The 17,430-nt window shown below is 32.4% G+C and overlaps 1 protein-coding gene across 8 annotated transcripts in view; it reads right to left on the bottom strand.

Annotated features, from left to right (window-relative positions):
• The window catches only part of TIA1 (TIA1 cytotoxic granule associated RNA binding protein), a 44,304-nt gene that overhangs the window by 12,577 nt on the left and 14,297 nt on the right, over positions 1 to 17,430 (bottom strand). For 2 of the 8 annotated variants that reach the window (XM_031950637.1, XM_031950638.1), the window contains exons 2-6: positions 8,384 to 8,486; positions 4,579 to 4,677; positions 3,911 to 3,965; positions 3,706 to 3,738; positions 2,334 to 2,421 (exon numbers count right to left, since the gene is read on the bottom strand). In XM_031950637.1, the coding sequence (XP_031806497.1) occupies positions 2,334 to 2,421; positions 3,706 to 3,738; positions 3,911 to 3,965; positions 4,579 to 4,677; positions 8,384 to 8,486 (378 nt within the window). Of the gene's footprint in view, positions 1 to 2,333; positions 2,422 to 3,705; positions 3,739 to 3,910; positions 3,966 to 4,578; positions 4,678 to 6,759; positions 6,797 to 8,383; positions 8,487 to 17,430 lie in introns of those variants that run through there. The other 6 variants (XM_031950639.1, XM_031950640.1, XM_031950643.1 and 3 more) reach the window with 4 other exon arrangements.

Here is a 17,430-nt window from a genome sequence, read left to right as displayed (position 1 = left end):
TGAAGAAAAATAAACACTAAAAACACGTCAGTTTAAATTACACACTAAAATTTTATACTAAGATTTTAAACTGCATTTTAAAACAGTAATCATACAGGACTGATTGGAAACTATGAGACATAAAAGCAAATTTTATAAAATTCAGAAAATAAATAAGAACTCCAACATTTATCCATTGTGAACCGTAGCTTGTAGTTAGCCAGGGCAATTCTGTCCACATTCTTCAGAGATACTCTGCAAAATAACCAGAGCCCTATTATTTGAGATTGAGTAAAAACCCAGCTATGACAGCTAAAACTCCATACCTCAAAAAACTGGAATGAAATTTTATTTCTCAGACAATCTGTTTTAAGTTAGCCAGGTATGCTACAATGCTTGTTCTCTTATGACACACCATCAAAACAGGCTATTCTCATTACAAAAACACATATCAGAAAGCCATGCATATACCATATAATGTTAAAAGGATCTAATATCTATCACTCCAATTAACGTGTGTGCCAATTTTAGAGCCAATGAGCTGACAAAAAAGGGGATCAAAATGGAAAACTACTGTCAGTCACTTTTCGGTATTTAAAAATTCTTTTAATTTTACATTTCTGTGCACATGCACTCAATTTTGTAGTTTGACTAAATACTATAACAAAGTTATACTTTGTCTGACTTTCTAATTTAAACCTATTCCTACAGTCAAAAAGGAATGAATCTGACAAAGGAAAAAGAGGAACATTTTTATTTTCAGTAAAGGAGATGGAGGAGCAGGCAATATGCTACCGACTGTCTTAAAAAATGTTTTCTAAATTTAGAAAATCTGTATACTGCACAGTGCAAAAAAAAAAAAAAAAAAAGCTGTCAGATTCACTCTAGCACTTTTTGCATAAATTTTAATTTAAGAAAAATCATGGCAAAATTAATTTTTATATACACACCAAAAAAAAAAAACCCTAAGCATCATATTTCCAATAAAGAAATCAATGGAAAGCTTATTAATATTAGCTTTTTTATGTGCTAACAATGTTGGAAGTTCTAAATGAGACTAAACTAAAATCTATATTTAATGTGTTATTCTACAATCCTGATAATTTGTAAAAGGTACAAAAAGTACAACAACAAAAAAGCTTTCATTTCTTTTTCTACCTATACTTTTACCTTCATAACTAAAGAGGAATGAAATAAAATAATTTAAGATGCATTCACCTTATTGCATATAAGGGACAAATGAGTAGAAAATGTGCAAAGTATCAGAAGCAAGAAAAGTAAAGACTCATTGCAAATCATAGTTGGCCCGATTATTATGTCCAAACCCTACAACAGATTTCAGAGAAACACAAGGAATTCAAATTTGGCTTTACTTTCCTAACCAGTTCACAAATAATCAAAGAACAAACTTGGTGATACAAAAATTTGCTTTAAAAGGATATTTTTCGATTTGTAATTTTAAAGCAATTTTAAAATATGCTGAAATTAATACAGGTCCTTATTTCACCTATGATTTTCAGTAAATAGTTTTAATCTCCTAGCTATCTTTTAAACCTAGCTTCTTACTCCCTCAATAGAAGAAAAATATTCTTAATTCATGAACCAAGGGCCAACTCAAAAATATGCAGTGGGTCAGATTTGTTGACTCAACACTTTAAAGGACCAATTACTTCTAATAATCTTCAATTTCTCATCATTAAGAGTATTCCCCATCAAGAAAAATCATACTTGGAACTTTTAAAAACTTTTAGCTAAATGGAATAATGACCAAAAAAAGCTCTTAAATAAATTATCATTTTGGTAAAACACACAAACTATGCAAATGCACTAGAATAAAATGCTCTACAAAATACGGGAGTACTGTTTTCACTGCTACCCTAGAGATTGACTATGTTTGTAAAGTAAAACTATGATCAATAACAAAATGCAAGCATTTGAGGGATTCACAAAACATTAATATACTTTTGAAAATTTTGTAACTAAAACTTTTCCTAAACAAGCTCACTAACTGTTTTATGAATATTTCACACAAAATGCATGCCAAAATCTAACAAACTTAATACAGATACCAAACAAGATACCTAATCTCAACTTAAAACAGTTAAAAATGAAATGTAACATGGCCAACAAATTTCTTTAAAAGAAAAAAAAAATTTTTAAAGATACTATCTAAGAATTTATAACTGAAGATCAAATATTTACATACTACAAATATAACATGGCTACTAGAAATTGTATGTTAATAGTTTTGCACTGATTAGTTGCAATTTAAATCTAAAAATCAAGGATCATTTTCAATTTATGTAAGCTTGTGTCTTAAGTAAAAGAAATTTAAGTTGCCATCTGTTACTTACGATATTCTTCCAAATGGTGCAAAAGCCGCTTTTATATCTTCAGTTGTAATTTCTGGACTGAGATCACCAACAAAGACATGGAAATGATCTTATAAGGAGGAAGGAAAAGGGGTGGGGTAAAAAGAAAAATAAAATTTTAAAGTTTGAAAAATAAATTTTAAAGCACATTTAATATATTGCTGATATAAAATAATTTCCAGACAATTAAAAGTAAAACACAGCTCTATATCTAAGTAAATAAATCCTATCATAATCTTAAAATAATTGCTCAATGCCACTATAGCAAGGATCTGTTTTTATTTAAAAAGTTATAATGTACTTAAGTTGAACTTGGTATTTTACAGTCACTTCCAGTCACTATTCTAGAACACAAAATACTATATAGTTCATTTAAATTCTGCAAAAAAAAACATCGAATGACAGTTATCATGGTAGTGTTAATTATTTACATTAATTCACTTAACTACTATATATATGATGTTTTATAAATTAAAATAAAATAGTGGTATCGTAAAAAAATAGAAAATAATGTTTCAGGTAAGACAAGATACCAAAACCTAGCTACATAAAAACACTTGGTTTAACCACAGTTTGTGAAGAACAATCAAAGAAATACCTTGCATTGCAACAGTTTGCTGTTATAGTATTTGACAGTTTTCTCAAAAGCCAACAGTTTTGGTTGCCCAGCCATTACACCATTCAGTTTATGTGAATCCATGTGCAAGTGAACTAAGACTGAAGGCAACAGAATGAAAACAGTAATCCCTTCAACTTTATGTCAGAGTCATTAAAGAGTACACTGGAGAGAAATAAAGATTCCCATAGCTGAAGATAATTTAATTAAAAATACATTCTTATTAAAAAAAAAAAAAATACACAATACCACACATGTACAGAAGAGTTTGATCAACACTCTAGAAATGGACACATATATTACACGTTTTAATGAACTGTTTATAAAAAAAGCTATCCCCATCGGTTGGCCTTAAGCAACACATTGGGTTGCCATTTGGGAAACCCAGTTTTTAGAAGTAACTCAAGCACTCTGAAGATCTGGGTAAAAAATAGCACACATCAAGGATGATCTCAAGGAAGGAAAGTATCTTGTTCCTTCTTTAGTTGGATAAATAACTTCTAAAGCATCAGCTATTACCCTAGGGGATTCAGAATATCTGAAATAGTACCAGACTAAAATAGTCTACTACAGGTCAGATTCTGTCAATGCTGGGAAGAAGGGGGAAATATTGCCAGACAATCCAAATACAGCCCTTCCCTCCTCCCCCATAAAAAAACAAAAAACAAAAAAGCTTTCAGATGGTTAGTGAATACCCTTCAGAGATATTTCATTTTATGTTTAAGAAGATACAATTACCTTGTGAACGCAGTGTGCTGACAACGGTACTACCTGATGACAAAGATTAGATTTGTTCTTAAATTTATTAACACAAACATATTAAATCATATCTTAGGATAAAGATCAAAACATTACTGCAAACATGTATGATGCTTATATGCTTTATAAAAAAAACTATGTGTACAATAAAAACAATTCATCAAAGCATATAAAATACACTTACTGCTTGTATCTTTCTTCTGACTGCTGGGGGTTGTTGCCCAATTCACTTTGACTTCCTACAAAAAATAATATCTAGAGTTATATCTAGGAAAAATCTGAAGTGTAGTTTCAAAACAGTTTATCATGTGTATAAAAAAGGAAATTGCACAAATCTATAATGAACATAAAAGGATTAACTAGATTACAGTCAACATATTTAATGCTTTTCTTTTAACCTATAATATAGAAACAAAATGTGAATAGAAATACCTTTCCTACATTCTGCTCTCTGTTCACATTACTAGATTAATCTTACCTTAAGTATTAGCCAGAGAGCCTTTTTTCTTCTTGCTTCCAACCTCCCCTTAGTACCCAATTCTCCTATAAGGCTTCATCCACACCTAATTAAAATTCCTTCATTCAACAAAGAGTAACCAAGAATCTACTAAGTGCAAAAAGGCACAATGGGGGATGTAAAGATGAGTAAGATATGTAGTTCCTTCCTCCAAGGAAAGCTACAATATAGTAGTTTTATCCCACCCCTTTCCCTTAATATTAAAAGATAAAAGGAATAATTTACCTTTTGTAGTTCAGTTGACCCTTTTTTGCTATTTTAGAAGTGTTTCATCCACTTAATATTGTTTAACAACTTTTGAATTTCCACTCCACCCTTCAGTCATGACAGCTTACCTTACCCATTATCTTCCGTCCATTCATAGCAGCTAATGCTGCAGCTGCATGACGGTGCTCATAAAACTCCACAAAACAATAAGGATCATTTCCAGCTGTCTGTTGAAGAAAACACAGAAAAAACATTTTCTTAAAGTTCCATGTTACCCAGTTCCTTAAACCTGCTTAAAAAATATTTACTATATAAAAAGTTGTATTCACTAAGTAAATTTTTAAAACTTAAGACATTTTCATATGGATACCTTTCTAATAACATGCTGTCTTAAGACAGAATATACTAAATAGATCCTTTTTTTTTTTTGATAACCTTGAGGTATATATGCATATTTTCCTTTCTTTTTGAGGATTTTTATTGTTTTTGTCCTCTAGCTGTCACATGCAGAAGCAGACAAAACTTTTAAGCAAAGTGCCTCCCTAATCTCAGTTTCTTATATACTAAGAAACCAGATTACCAACCTTTTTAGAAAGATACTATCTAAAACAAATATAAAAATCCCTACATGAGGGCATGAAGAAGTTTCCCATTAATAAAATGGGCATGAGTAAATGGACTTTTTAACATCTACTTTGGCTGACACAAGATTTTACTAGGTTTTCCTGGTTAGTGTCTATATCTTGAATGGCTGAAGTTTCTTAGTCATTAATTACTAATGGAAAGAGGTGTGTTATTTAAACTATAAAAACAAACAACACCTCCCCCCCAACATTTTATCTATACATACTTCAATATACAAAAGTTGGCATTGTAATCCAATCTTTCTATAATCCCTTTTAAAAAATTAAACCCCCATTTCCTAATACTCTTTCTCCCCAATTTAGAGGAATTCAAGCATTTAAAATTTAAAGTGAAACAATGCTACAGCTATCCAAAAAAATTCAGGTATATTAATCAGCAATATAAACAAAAAAAGAAAATAATCAAAAGAAATCTAATTTTAACACAAAAGGGGATATAAAAAAACTAATAGTTTTTATGCCATAAAAAGAAGAAAAGGATAGACATCCTTAATATTGTATAATGTGAAATATTTTTATATTCGTAAAAATTCTAACAGTATTTCTCCTATAGTTAAGAGATCAAAAGATATGAACAAGAATTGCAAAAAAAAAGAAAAAAAAGAATTGCAAACTATAACTACTTTATGAAATGATTACTAATTATAATGATGAACAATTTTAAAAATGAATATTATTTGACATCTCATTACTGTAAAATTCAGAAATAATCAATGTTGTAGGGGTCATGGAAACATAAGCACACTAATATATAGTTGGAGGAATTAGATTAACTAGTCCAACCATTCTTGGATAAATTTATAATAAGAAAAACCACTAAACTATTCATACACTTGTACCCAGAGACCCTAGTAACTGAATATAAACACTAAGAGAAAAAGACTCTATATAATGGCAGTACACTGTGGTAGCTGAAAAATTGAAAGCAAAGTGGGACCTCATCAGGTGGAAATGACTGAACAAATTATCATATATGTAATATTACTGAACCATAAGAAACAATATAAGAAATTCAGAGAACTATGGGTAAAACCTATAATGTACTGATACAGATTAAAATAAGGGCAAAAGTTGCAAACAGTAGTAGAAAGAGCATTGAACTTGAAAGAACCCGAGTTCAAGTCCAGGTTCTGGTAAGAAAATCATTTAACCTTCTCGGGTCTCATCAGCTAATTTTTGTTTTTTGTTTTTTAACTAAAAAAAAAAGTAGGAAGGGACATGGGAGGGATTAAACTGGACCTGAAGACTAATATACATTGTGATTATATTAATGAAAATAACACTAAAATGAAGCTGAACATTGAGTAACATTAATGACCAATCTTGGCCAAGGAAGTTATGTGAAAGCATCTTTTTCCTTTTAGTAGACATGTAAATAAATACTAAATATGTCAATTGTGTCCATTTTTTTCTGTTATTACAAAAGAGGTCTCATTTGGTTTAAAGAGGTTATCTGGAAATAACTATAATGTAAAAACAAAAGGTACTAATGAAACATCTTTAAAAAAAAAAAAACTCTACTTGTGTTGGTAGGGAGCAGAATGATACAAGGTAGTACAATAAAGGTAAAAATGCAACATTATATAATAAAATGGAAAACCAGAAAGTACCTAGTTATCTTACAAGTAGAATATACAAATGAAAATGAATGCTCATATGACTTACTAAGCCTGGACCACAAGAAGGCATTTGAGCAGTCTACCTGGAAATTAGAGCAAAGAAAGGATGTTCATATAATCCTTTGCTCCCAAGAAATGCTCAGAGAATTCATGCTTTGAGGGTTAGGGATGGGGAAAAGGGAAAAGGAAGGGGGGGGAGACATGACTTATAAAAATCTTCAAAGATTAGTCCAGCAAAAGATAACAATCCTATATTGAGGTGGGCTTATCAAGGGCAATCTTTCCTTTTCCATTTCACACATAAAAGCCTAAAATTCTTGTTCATCTAACTCCAAGGCAAAAATCTGGAATGGGAAGAATGAGGGAAGAAAGAAAAAAGTAGGGAAAAATATTTTTTAATCTCCCTTTAACTTTCCCATTCCTGGATTCCCTCACTCCCCCCACCCATGTCCCCCCCCAAAGCATAAATACATAGTAGAATTAAGGTAAATATAGTGCTTCCAAAAAGTAGAACAATTTTTAAAGCTTGGTTAGAATACACAAACATAATATTACAGATATTGAAAAAGATATAGGGCACTAATGTCGGGAGTCCAAAGTCAATTTTTAAAAAGCAAAAAATACAGGAGAAAGGTTGGGGAATGGGGAAGGGAGGATAACAAATATAGGGAGGGAAACAGAGACGAAAACAAAGTGAATTAAGTACCCATTAAACTAAATTCTCAAGGTGATATATTAAAAAGAGAAATGAGACTTAAGACAACTTCAAGAATGGGAAAAGAAAATTAAACTGTAAGAAAAAGAATCTATGCAAATGTTTTTTTCACATTATTTTAATCTTTTTAATGTGTATTTTAAAAAAAACTAATACTAAGTAGATGCATAATTTCATTGTTATGTGAATATACTATGATTTATATGGAAGTCAAATCAAAAAAGCAAAATAGATGGAATCTAAATTTAAATTTTAAAACTTTTAAAAATGCATTTTTAAATTATTTGCAGCCTGCTAAAGGAAAACTGAATTCAAAGTAAGTGCAATGATCAATCTTGATTCCAGATTTGATGGGAAAACATCTTTCCTTTTAGTCCAAAGGTGGGAAATGCCTACAGATGTTTCATACACTAATAAATGTGGTTGCACATGTTATGCTTAACTGCTTTTCTTTGTTACAAAGGAGTCTCAAAATGCATGTAGAGAAGCTCTATTCAGGAATGGCTCACATAAATTAAAAACAAAAGCCATCAATAAAAGTTCAAAAAATATATTGAAGGACTTTTACTATTTGATTTCAATTTTCAAATTATTAACACTTCATTTCAAGATTCCCTATATAAATTTAAAGGTATTTCAAATATAACAAAAAAAATTATACCTAATGCTCAAAACTTCTTAGGTCCCTAGCTACAGTATTCTTTTTTCAAGAAAAATAGAAAACTTCTCTCAAAAACGGTTTTGTAAAAAAAAAAAAACAAAAAAAAAACATATATATTTTTTCTTTTAAAGAAAGTTGAGCTCAGTGACTATAACTTCAACTCTTCATTTCTATATGTGTACATAATTGTAATATTTATGCATACACCTTCCCCCCTCCCCCTTAAATATTAAGTGAAAAACCCTGAATTATTAATTTCTAGATTAGTTTAAAAAGAAGAACTAAGTAAAATACCCTTACATCCATAATCATCTTGCAGTTTTTGCATGGTCCAATCTGGCTGAAGAGCTGGAGAATTAGAGCCTCTGTCACATCTCGGGAAAGGTTGCCTACATACCTATAAGAGAAAAAAGAAAATCAACTTTGAAAGTGTTTCTTTGGAGATCAAAGCAAAAAGGGCCTCTAATACGCCAAAAATCATCACATTACAGGTGTACAGTAATACATGGCACCAAAAAACTGGAAACAAAATAGATGACCAGCAGAATCACTAAATGAATAGAAGTACATGAATAGAAAGTATTATTACATCATATGAATATGAAGAATCCAGAAACACATAGGAAGACTTTATGAACTGAATAAAGAATAAAGTAGAACCAAGAAAGCTACATTAACAATGAAGCAATTAAATGTTAAGAACAACAAAACCCGACAGACAAAGGTAACAGCAAGGGTCCAATTTAGTTGAAGGCCTTTTCTAAAGCCTGCTGAGAATTTTAAATATATTAAAGGAGCACTCTTTTTATAGAACAATGGAACACTAACCAAAGAGCATCAGGTGTGAGTGATGTCTTATAAGTAAATTAAATGTTAACAACAAAACCTGAACTTTCTAAATATAATAACCAAGTTTGACACTTCCCTCCCAAAGAAGAGATATGAAAATGCACCTCCCCTCATTTCTTTGCAGGACTGAAAGTCTCCAGGTATGAAACACTACATCTACCGTCACGATCTGCTGACTTGTGGGCTAACTAAACTTTTTTTTAAAATTACTTGTGCCAAGGAGAAGTTTAATAAATATAGAAGGAAAGGATTTATAAAGAAAGTTCATGTAAAAATAAAAGGTATCAAAATTAAAAATAAAAATGATTCTTTTGCATTGTTTCTAAAGTTTCTTGACTTAAAACCAGGAAGAATGTGGTGCCAAGCAAAGTTAGGTCAACTTTTAAGATATATTCATCCCAGAACATGGTTTGAACCTCAATAAAGGAAAAATATTTTTATAACAACGTACTTGGGGGCAAAACTGGGTCACTTTTAACCATTCTGGACATTTCACCATGAGAATAATGTTCAATTTTATTTTCCTTTGAAAATCAAGGTTTTCCCTTAATCTAATTCTATTGCTTCAAATCAGATTCACAATCACAGCAACAAACCTAACAAGATGTTCTTGTAAAATTCTAAATGGATTATGACGCTACATAAGAAAAATGAACCTTGCAACAAGCAACAAAACTTAGGCAGCAGTACTAATATTTGTAATTAATCTATAACTAATCTAATGTGTAATTAAAACTAGTATTTTGCTTCCAAGTTAGATGACTTTGAATTTAAACCATACATCCAACACCCAATACAAATGCAAAGCTCTGAAGCCTCAAGTTTGATAGGATTTTTCCAGAGAACTTTTCCAAGAGAATTCTCTTACATAACTTGGGTTAGGTCAAAAATATCATATGAAGAATTAGAATACTGCACTTCAACTTCACTATGTTCAGGAAAATCCATTACTAGAAAGCTGGTCATCAAGTTTTATTGTTTTAGTTTAGTCTATGTATCTCCACTGCTACAGTAGTACCTGGTACTTGATTGATGAATGATTGAATGAAACTTTTATGCCCTATTTCTTGATGAGTCAGAAAATCATCTATTAATCATCTACTATTTTTCTACTAGTTATATAAAACAATTATCATCTACGTCAGATAAAACTATAGGTTTTCAGAAGTGGTAAAATGCAATTACTAAGGACACAAAGCAAAATGGAGAAGCTCTAAAACTTCTGAAAAGAAAAAGTGTGTCTCTTAAGTAAAACAACTGAGATTTTGTGGTACAATCTTATAGGCCTGAATGACATTACCACCTTAAATCATATATTGTATGTGATTCCTAAACAATTGCTTTATACCCAAATACCAATTTATGTGTAGTCATGTTAAAACAATTCTATTTCATACAGTCATAGCATTTTAGAACTGTAAAAGATAATCTTTAGTTCCCTCACTGTAAAAATAAAGAAATAAAGAACAGAAAAGCCACAAAGAAAGATAATGGCAAGGGCCACATTTAATTTTTGTCTCCTGGACCCAAACTGAGGGCCTTTTCTAAAACCTGCAAAACAGCACTCTTTTCAGGGAACAACAGGACTAACCAAAGCTTATCACACATAAGTGATAGCTATCAGTAAAAACTAAATTAAATCAATAGTTTAAAAATTACCTTAGGAGAAATAAAAAAGTGACTACCCATTTGTTTTTTGTAGAGGGCCAGAACTCTGAAAAGGTATACTTGAATCAAGTACAGCAGGATGCTTATAGTTAAGTACCTATTCAGTATGAGATGGTTCTCTAAACATATACTTAATGTAATATGGTGATATAATGGTTGCGCTCCAGATTCCATCTTTGACCATCCTCCTAGTGGCTCTCCTGCCTCCTGCACTCCTCCACTAAAATCAAGACTGGTCCTGAGATCCTCCAGAAAGCTAGCCTGAACATTATAGTTTTTATAATTTACATACGAAAAAAAAAAATGACTTTTTAAAAAACATAAAATGTAATGCTATATTATGGAACATTAAGGGAGAAAAAGGTAGGCGAGTCATTTGGAAGAACAGGGAATAAATGAAGCAGCAACCCCTGACGACCACTGGTATACATATCTACCCCTCTCCTTAGCATACTGGGTATACCTCTTTTGTAAAGTATATAAGACAAGACAGGAGTCTTGTAAATTAAAAGAGCATGGATGAGTTATGATATGCATAAATGGAGAAAGTATCCACAGGCTATGTCTCTCTTAATGTAGATCAAATTTACATGAACTTTCCTGGCTACTGTTTAACAATGCTGACTTATGCTTAGTTTATAGAGTAAAAACCCAGATTTACTTCTCTCTTCTCCCTCCTCCCCCCCCAACAAACTGCTATCCATACTTCCTCCATCTTCTATTTGGCTCAAAATCAAATTCATAAACTTAAGTCCTTCTATCTCCCAAATCTTTTTAGATCCAAATATTCTAACCCATCATGATCTTTTTAGATTTTGGCTGTTATTCAATGGCTTAACTGTCCTCAATTTGTGTCTCAGTGTTAATCCAAGCATGCTGATAATGTAACTAAATAGCTAGAGAGTAACTTTGAGGCACTTACTACAGACTTCCCTTCTAAGCTGACATTAAGTTATTAATGGCTATTATTAAAGTCTAACCATTCAATCAATCCCAAATCCCTCTTGATAGAAGGGATTCCTTGACTTTTTTTTTAATGTCATAGAAACAACTACCACTATCACCACACTTCCTTCCCCACTCCCACCAGCTATGACATTTGACAGTTTGATGAAACCTATCTACCCTTTCTCAAAATGCTTTTAATAAAATAAAATGCATGAAAAATGGTCAAAGGATATGAACAGACAATTCTCAGATGAAGAAATTGAAACTATTTCTAGTCATATGAAAAATGCTCCAAGTCATTATTAATCAGAGAAATGCAAATTAAGACAACTCTAAGATACCACTACACACCTGTCAGATTGGCTAAGATGACAGGAAAAAATAATGATGATTGTTGGAGGGGATGTGGGAAAACTGGGACATTGATGCATTGTTGGTGGAGTTGTGAACGAATCCAACCATTTTGGAGAGTAGTTTGGAACTATGCTCAAAAAGTTATCAAACTGTGCATACCCTTTGATCCAGCAGTGTTACTACTGGGATTATATCCCAAAGAGATTATAAAGAAGGAAAGGACCTGTATGTGCACGAATGTTTGTGGCAGCCCTTTTGTAGTGGCTAAAACTGAAACTGAATGGATGTCCATCAGTTGAGAATGGTTGAATAAATTGTGGTATATGAAAATTATGGAATATTACTGTTCTGTAAGAAATGACCAACAGGATGATTTCAGAAAGGCCTGAGAGACTTACATGAACTGATGCTGAGTGAAATGAGCAGGACCAGGAGATCATTATATACTTCAACAACAATACTATATGATGACCAGTTCTGATGGATCAGGCCATCCTCAGCAACTAGATCAACCAAATCATTTCTAATGGAGCAGTAATGAACTGAACTAGCTATGCCCAGAAAAGAACTCTGGGAGATGACTAAAACCATTACATTGAATTCTAATCCCTATATTTATGCACACCTGCATTTTTGATTTCCTTCACAAGCTAATGGTACAATATTTCAGAGTCTGATTCTTTTTCTACAGCAAAATAACGTTTTGGTCGGGTATACTTATTGTGTATCTAATTTATATTTTAATATATTTAACATCTACTGGTCATCCTGCCATCTAGGGGAGGGGGTGGGGGGGTAAGAGGTGAAAAATTGGAACAAGAGGTTTGGCAATTGTTAATGCTGTAAAGTTACCCATGTTTATATCCTGTAAATAAAAGGCTATTAAATAAAAAATAAATAAATAAATAAAATAAAATGCATAGGATGACAAATGAAATCCAATTATGTTGAAATATAGTTACCAAAATATTTTTTAACATTAACTTATAGATCTTAGATTAAGAATCACTGCTCTAAATTTATTGTCATTGAGCTCACATTAAATGGAAAAGGAAATGGCAAACAACTATAGTACCTTTGCCAAGAAAACTACACAAATAATATTAAAATGCTAAAAAACATGATACTGGAAGATGAGACCCTCTGCTAGGAAGGACATGATGTAGTCAGAAGCACCACAGGTCATGAAGAGTTGGGACACAGATAAACAACAAATTTACATCTCTAAATTTTTCCAATAAGAATATGTGAGACTTTAATCAAAGCTTTGCTAAATGTATGCCAACTATGCATTAAACCTACAGCACCTCCCTGGACTTACAGAGTTCTCTGTCAAAAAAGGAAACAAGGTTACTTCTGGTATTACTTGTTCTTAAATTCAGTCATAATGCCTGTTTTTAATTACCACTTGCTTTTCTAAATATTGATTAACCACTTTGCCAGGAAATGCAGTTAGATTCACTGGGTTAAGAGTGCAGATTCCAGCAACAAACGGGAAAACATCTTCACAGTTAAAGGTTCTGATAAAGGCCTCATTTCCAAAATATATAGAGAATTAACTCTAATTTATAAAACATCAAGCCATTCTCCAATTGATAAATGGTCAAAGGATATGAACAGACAATTTTCAGATGAAGAAATTGAAACTATTTCTAGCCATATGAAAAGATGCTCCAAGTCATTATTAATCAGAGAAATGCAAATTAAGACAACTCTGAGATACCACTACACACCTGTCAGATTGGTTAAGATGAAAGGAAAAAATAATGATGAATGTTGGAGGGGATGCAGGACACTGGACGCTGATGCATTATTGGTGGAGTTGTGAACGAATCCAACCATTCTGGAGAGCAATCTGGAATTATGCTCCAAAAGTTATCAAACTGTGCATACTCTTTAATCCAGCAGTGCTACTACTGGGCTTATACCCCAAAGAGATACTAAAGAAGGGAAAGGGGCCTGTTTGTGCCACAATGTTTGTGGCAGCCCTGTTTGTAGTGGCTAGAAACTGGAAAACGAATGGATGCCCTTCGATTGGAGAATGGTTGGGTAAATTGTGGTATATGAATGTTATGGAATAATAGTATTGTTCTGTAAGAAATGACCAGCAGGATGAATACAAAGAGGGTTGGAGAGACTTACATGAATTGATGCTAAGTGAAATGAGCAGAACCAGGAGATCATTATATACTTCAACAACAATATTGTAGAGGATGTATTCTGATGTAAGTGGATTTCTTTGACAAAGAGAAGATCTAACTCGGTTTCAATCGATCAATGAGGGACAGAAGCAGCTACACCCAAAGAAAGAACACTGGGAAATGAATTAAACTGTTTGCATTTTGGTTCTTCTTCCCGGGTTATTTTTACCTTCTGAATCCAATTCTTCCTGTGCAACAAGAGAAGTGTTTGGTTCTGCACACATATTGTGCATATATACTGTGGATATACTGTGACATATTTAACATGAATAGGACTGCTTGCCATTTGGGGGAGGGGGTGGAAGGAGGGAGAGGAAAAATTGGAGCAGAAGTGAATGCAAGGGATAATGTTGTAAAAAATTACTCAGGTTTTTGTCGATTTTTATCGACAAAATTTATAATTATTTTTTTTAAAAAAGTACAAATTCCATCTTTTTTTTTTTGAAAGCTAAACATTTAACATTTGCTCTTTTTCAGTTCAGCAACACCTCTTCTATTCTCCACAATTTCTCATACTATTTACAGGAGAAAAGAATACACATACACAGAATTGGATACAGAAATACATTTCACTCAAAAGAGAAATAAGAGGAAATGGGGAAAAGGGAAAATTAGACGGGACGGTTAGATTAAGGCATTGGTCCCAAGTCAAATGTGGATGGACAATATCCATACCTCTTGGTGGTGGCCTATCAAGGGGGAATAGAATAATTAAACACATTATAGCATATGTGGTGGAACACTAAGATGAAAGAAATGGTTTCACAAAAACTTGGGAACCTATGAGCTAACATTCAGATTCAGTGTGAATGGAACAGTGCAAGAAGAACAATTTATACAATTACAATACTGTCAAGATAAAAAAAATTAAAGACCTAGGAATTCTAATCAGCATAAGACCAATCACAATGTTAAAGGGCTAATGATGAAACAAACCATCTACCTTCTTATATATGGGGTAAAGTCTGAGAGTGTAGAATGAATGCTCTTTCTTATGTCTAAGTCTATATGTATATATAGCCAGAGATTTAGAACTAGTGTTATCAGGGTTCTTTGTCCCCACTAAACCATAACTTTTAGGACAAGTTCCTGGAACCTAGATCTTCTTATTCCCGGTGACACCAAAATATTTTTTAACATCATGATTTTAAGAAGAAATCCAGGCATCAGTATCCATCTTCTACTTTTAATATTCTCTTTTCCCAATACTATGTAAAAAGTCTTTTGTTTAAGCAAAAGCTTATGTTCTCTGCTCATCTGTTATGACCCAGCAGCAATTGTAATCATCCAAACTTCTTTCCTTTAATCATTTTTGGCATCTTATAAAAGAACCCGTTTGGGAATATGAATTTGCCAAACTAAGGACAGCATGACAAAACTAGTATTCAAGCTTCTGACTTGCTATGTGAACTCAGGCAAGTTAATTTTTCTGATCCTCCTACCTAATAGTTCTTCTGGATCCAAGTATCTAAAACAAATCTTTTAGGAAGTACAGCAGGGCTATTCTATTCTTATTTTACTTCTGCTTTCTGTGCCATGTAGAATATTTAGACTGTACAAAACAAAAATGAATAATTAAAGAGCTGATCCCTAAGATAAATAAGGAAATGATGAGAGCATCATTTAACTGTCCAAAATATGTTCAAGTACCCAGGCCCAGATGAACTACATACGAGCACTGTCTACAATGATGGACATGACTATAGAACCACTCTCAGTGTTACTTCTATTTTTAAAATGAACGATTCTCTCTTTTTTTTAATCAGCAAAAAATCTGCCTTTTCTCCCTTTTTCTCCTTTCAACTGAAAAACAAAACATTACAGACATGCATAGTCAATCAAAATGTTAGACAAGATGGATGGATTGAAGGACAGATGGCTAGATATTACATAGGGCATGGCCAATGTAGAATTCTGTTTTGATTACTTATGGTTACTTGCTATATGGGTCCTGCTTTTCTTTTTGATGAGAAGAGGAGTAGTGGGAAGGAGAAAAAAGCTAGGGTTAAGAGAGAGAGACAGAGACAGAGAGAGAGAGAAAGAGAAATGTGAACAGAAGGAAGGCCAGAAGGAACCCCAAACTGGACAGCTTTGAAAGTTACATGGTGAATTTATTATACTTTAAAAGAAAGAGTTCTACATAATAAAGATTCAATTTCATTTACAATCCATCCTTCTGTTCTACTATGTATAGGGAGAAGATTTGTTTTATTTTTCATAGTTTTAAAAGAATTTTAAATTACTGATGCTATAAATGGAATATGAATGAAAGAAAAGACATTAACACCAATTACAGTAATTTTATGTATTCTAAGGCTGAGGTGTCAAACTCCAAGAAGCTGCAAGTTACTGAGTATCATCTAAAACATATTAAAATGTAATTGGAAAATACTTAAAAACAAAAATACAGTACAACATAATGTTCATTGTGATTTTCTACCTCAATATTCCAGCAGCAAACAGGGAATCCCTTCTGTTTGAGTTTGCAATACGGAATCAGAAGTCACTTCCAAAGTGTCAACATTAGAGAATATTCATTAAAATACTTGGAAATAGAAAGGACATAAGTGATTGAATCCATTTTCTTATTTTGAAAAAAGAAATCCAGAGGCCTAGAATTTGCCCCAAATTACAAGCTAAACCGCAGCAGAATCCATGCAAGAATCCAGGTTTCCTTAAACAAAGGACAGACCAATTTCTCAACATCCCCCAAACACCTATCCCGTAAGTTGCCTCAATTCCATTAGCACTGTTCAGACTCTTTTATACACACCCAGGCATTGAAACATCAAGGCAGTTTTATGTTGGTGACATGCACAGCTGGAAACACATATGCATTTATACACAAACACAGTCCTATCCTTTTTAATGGGGGGGAGGGGGGGGGGAGAAGGTATTCAGAAGTACAAAAACTCTTGAAAAAAATTAACAACTAACCCTGTAGAAAGGATATAAAGACTTCACAATGCTACAAATTTTCACCTATAGAATATATTCATATAACAAAATTTTGATATGCTTGTTATTTTATCTCTATTATTTCCCCAAGCCATCTCATAACCTGCCCCAATAGTTATCTCTTTTGTTACCAAAGAAGTACAATTAGACAAAACAACACATTGGCCATCTGACAATGCATATTTTATTCTGTCAATTAAATTTCATCCCTTTTTAAAGGAGGTAATTCTTATCTATTGGTCCTCTGAAATAATACTTTGGGTCTGCATAGAGTCTAAAGATTTTTCGGTGGTGTTTTCCTTTACATTAATATGAGAATAGCTGGTTTGGGATAGGTAAAAAGGACATGAGAAGTACAATATA

This window comes from Sarcophilus harrisii, chromosome 2, assembly GCF_902635505.1.
Source record: "Sarcophilus harrisii chromosome 2, mSarHar1.11, whole genome shotgun sequence".
Taxonomy (NCBI): domain Eukaryota; kingdom Metazoa; phylum Chordata; class Mammalia; order Dasyuromorphia; family Dasyuridae; genus Sarcophilus; species Sarcophilus harrisii.
This window is presented reverse-complemented; position numbering and strand designations above follow the sequence as displayed.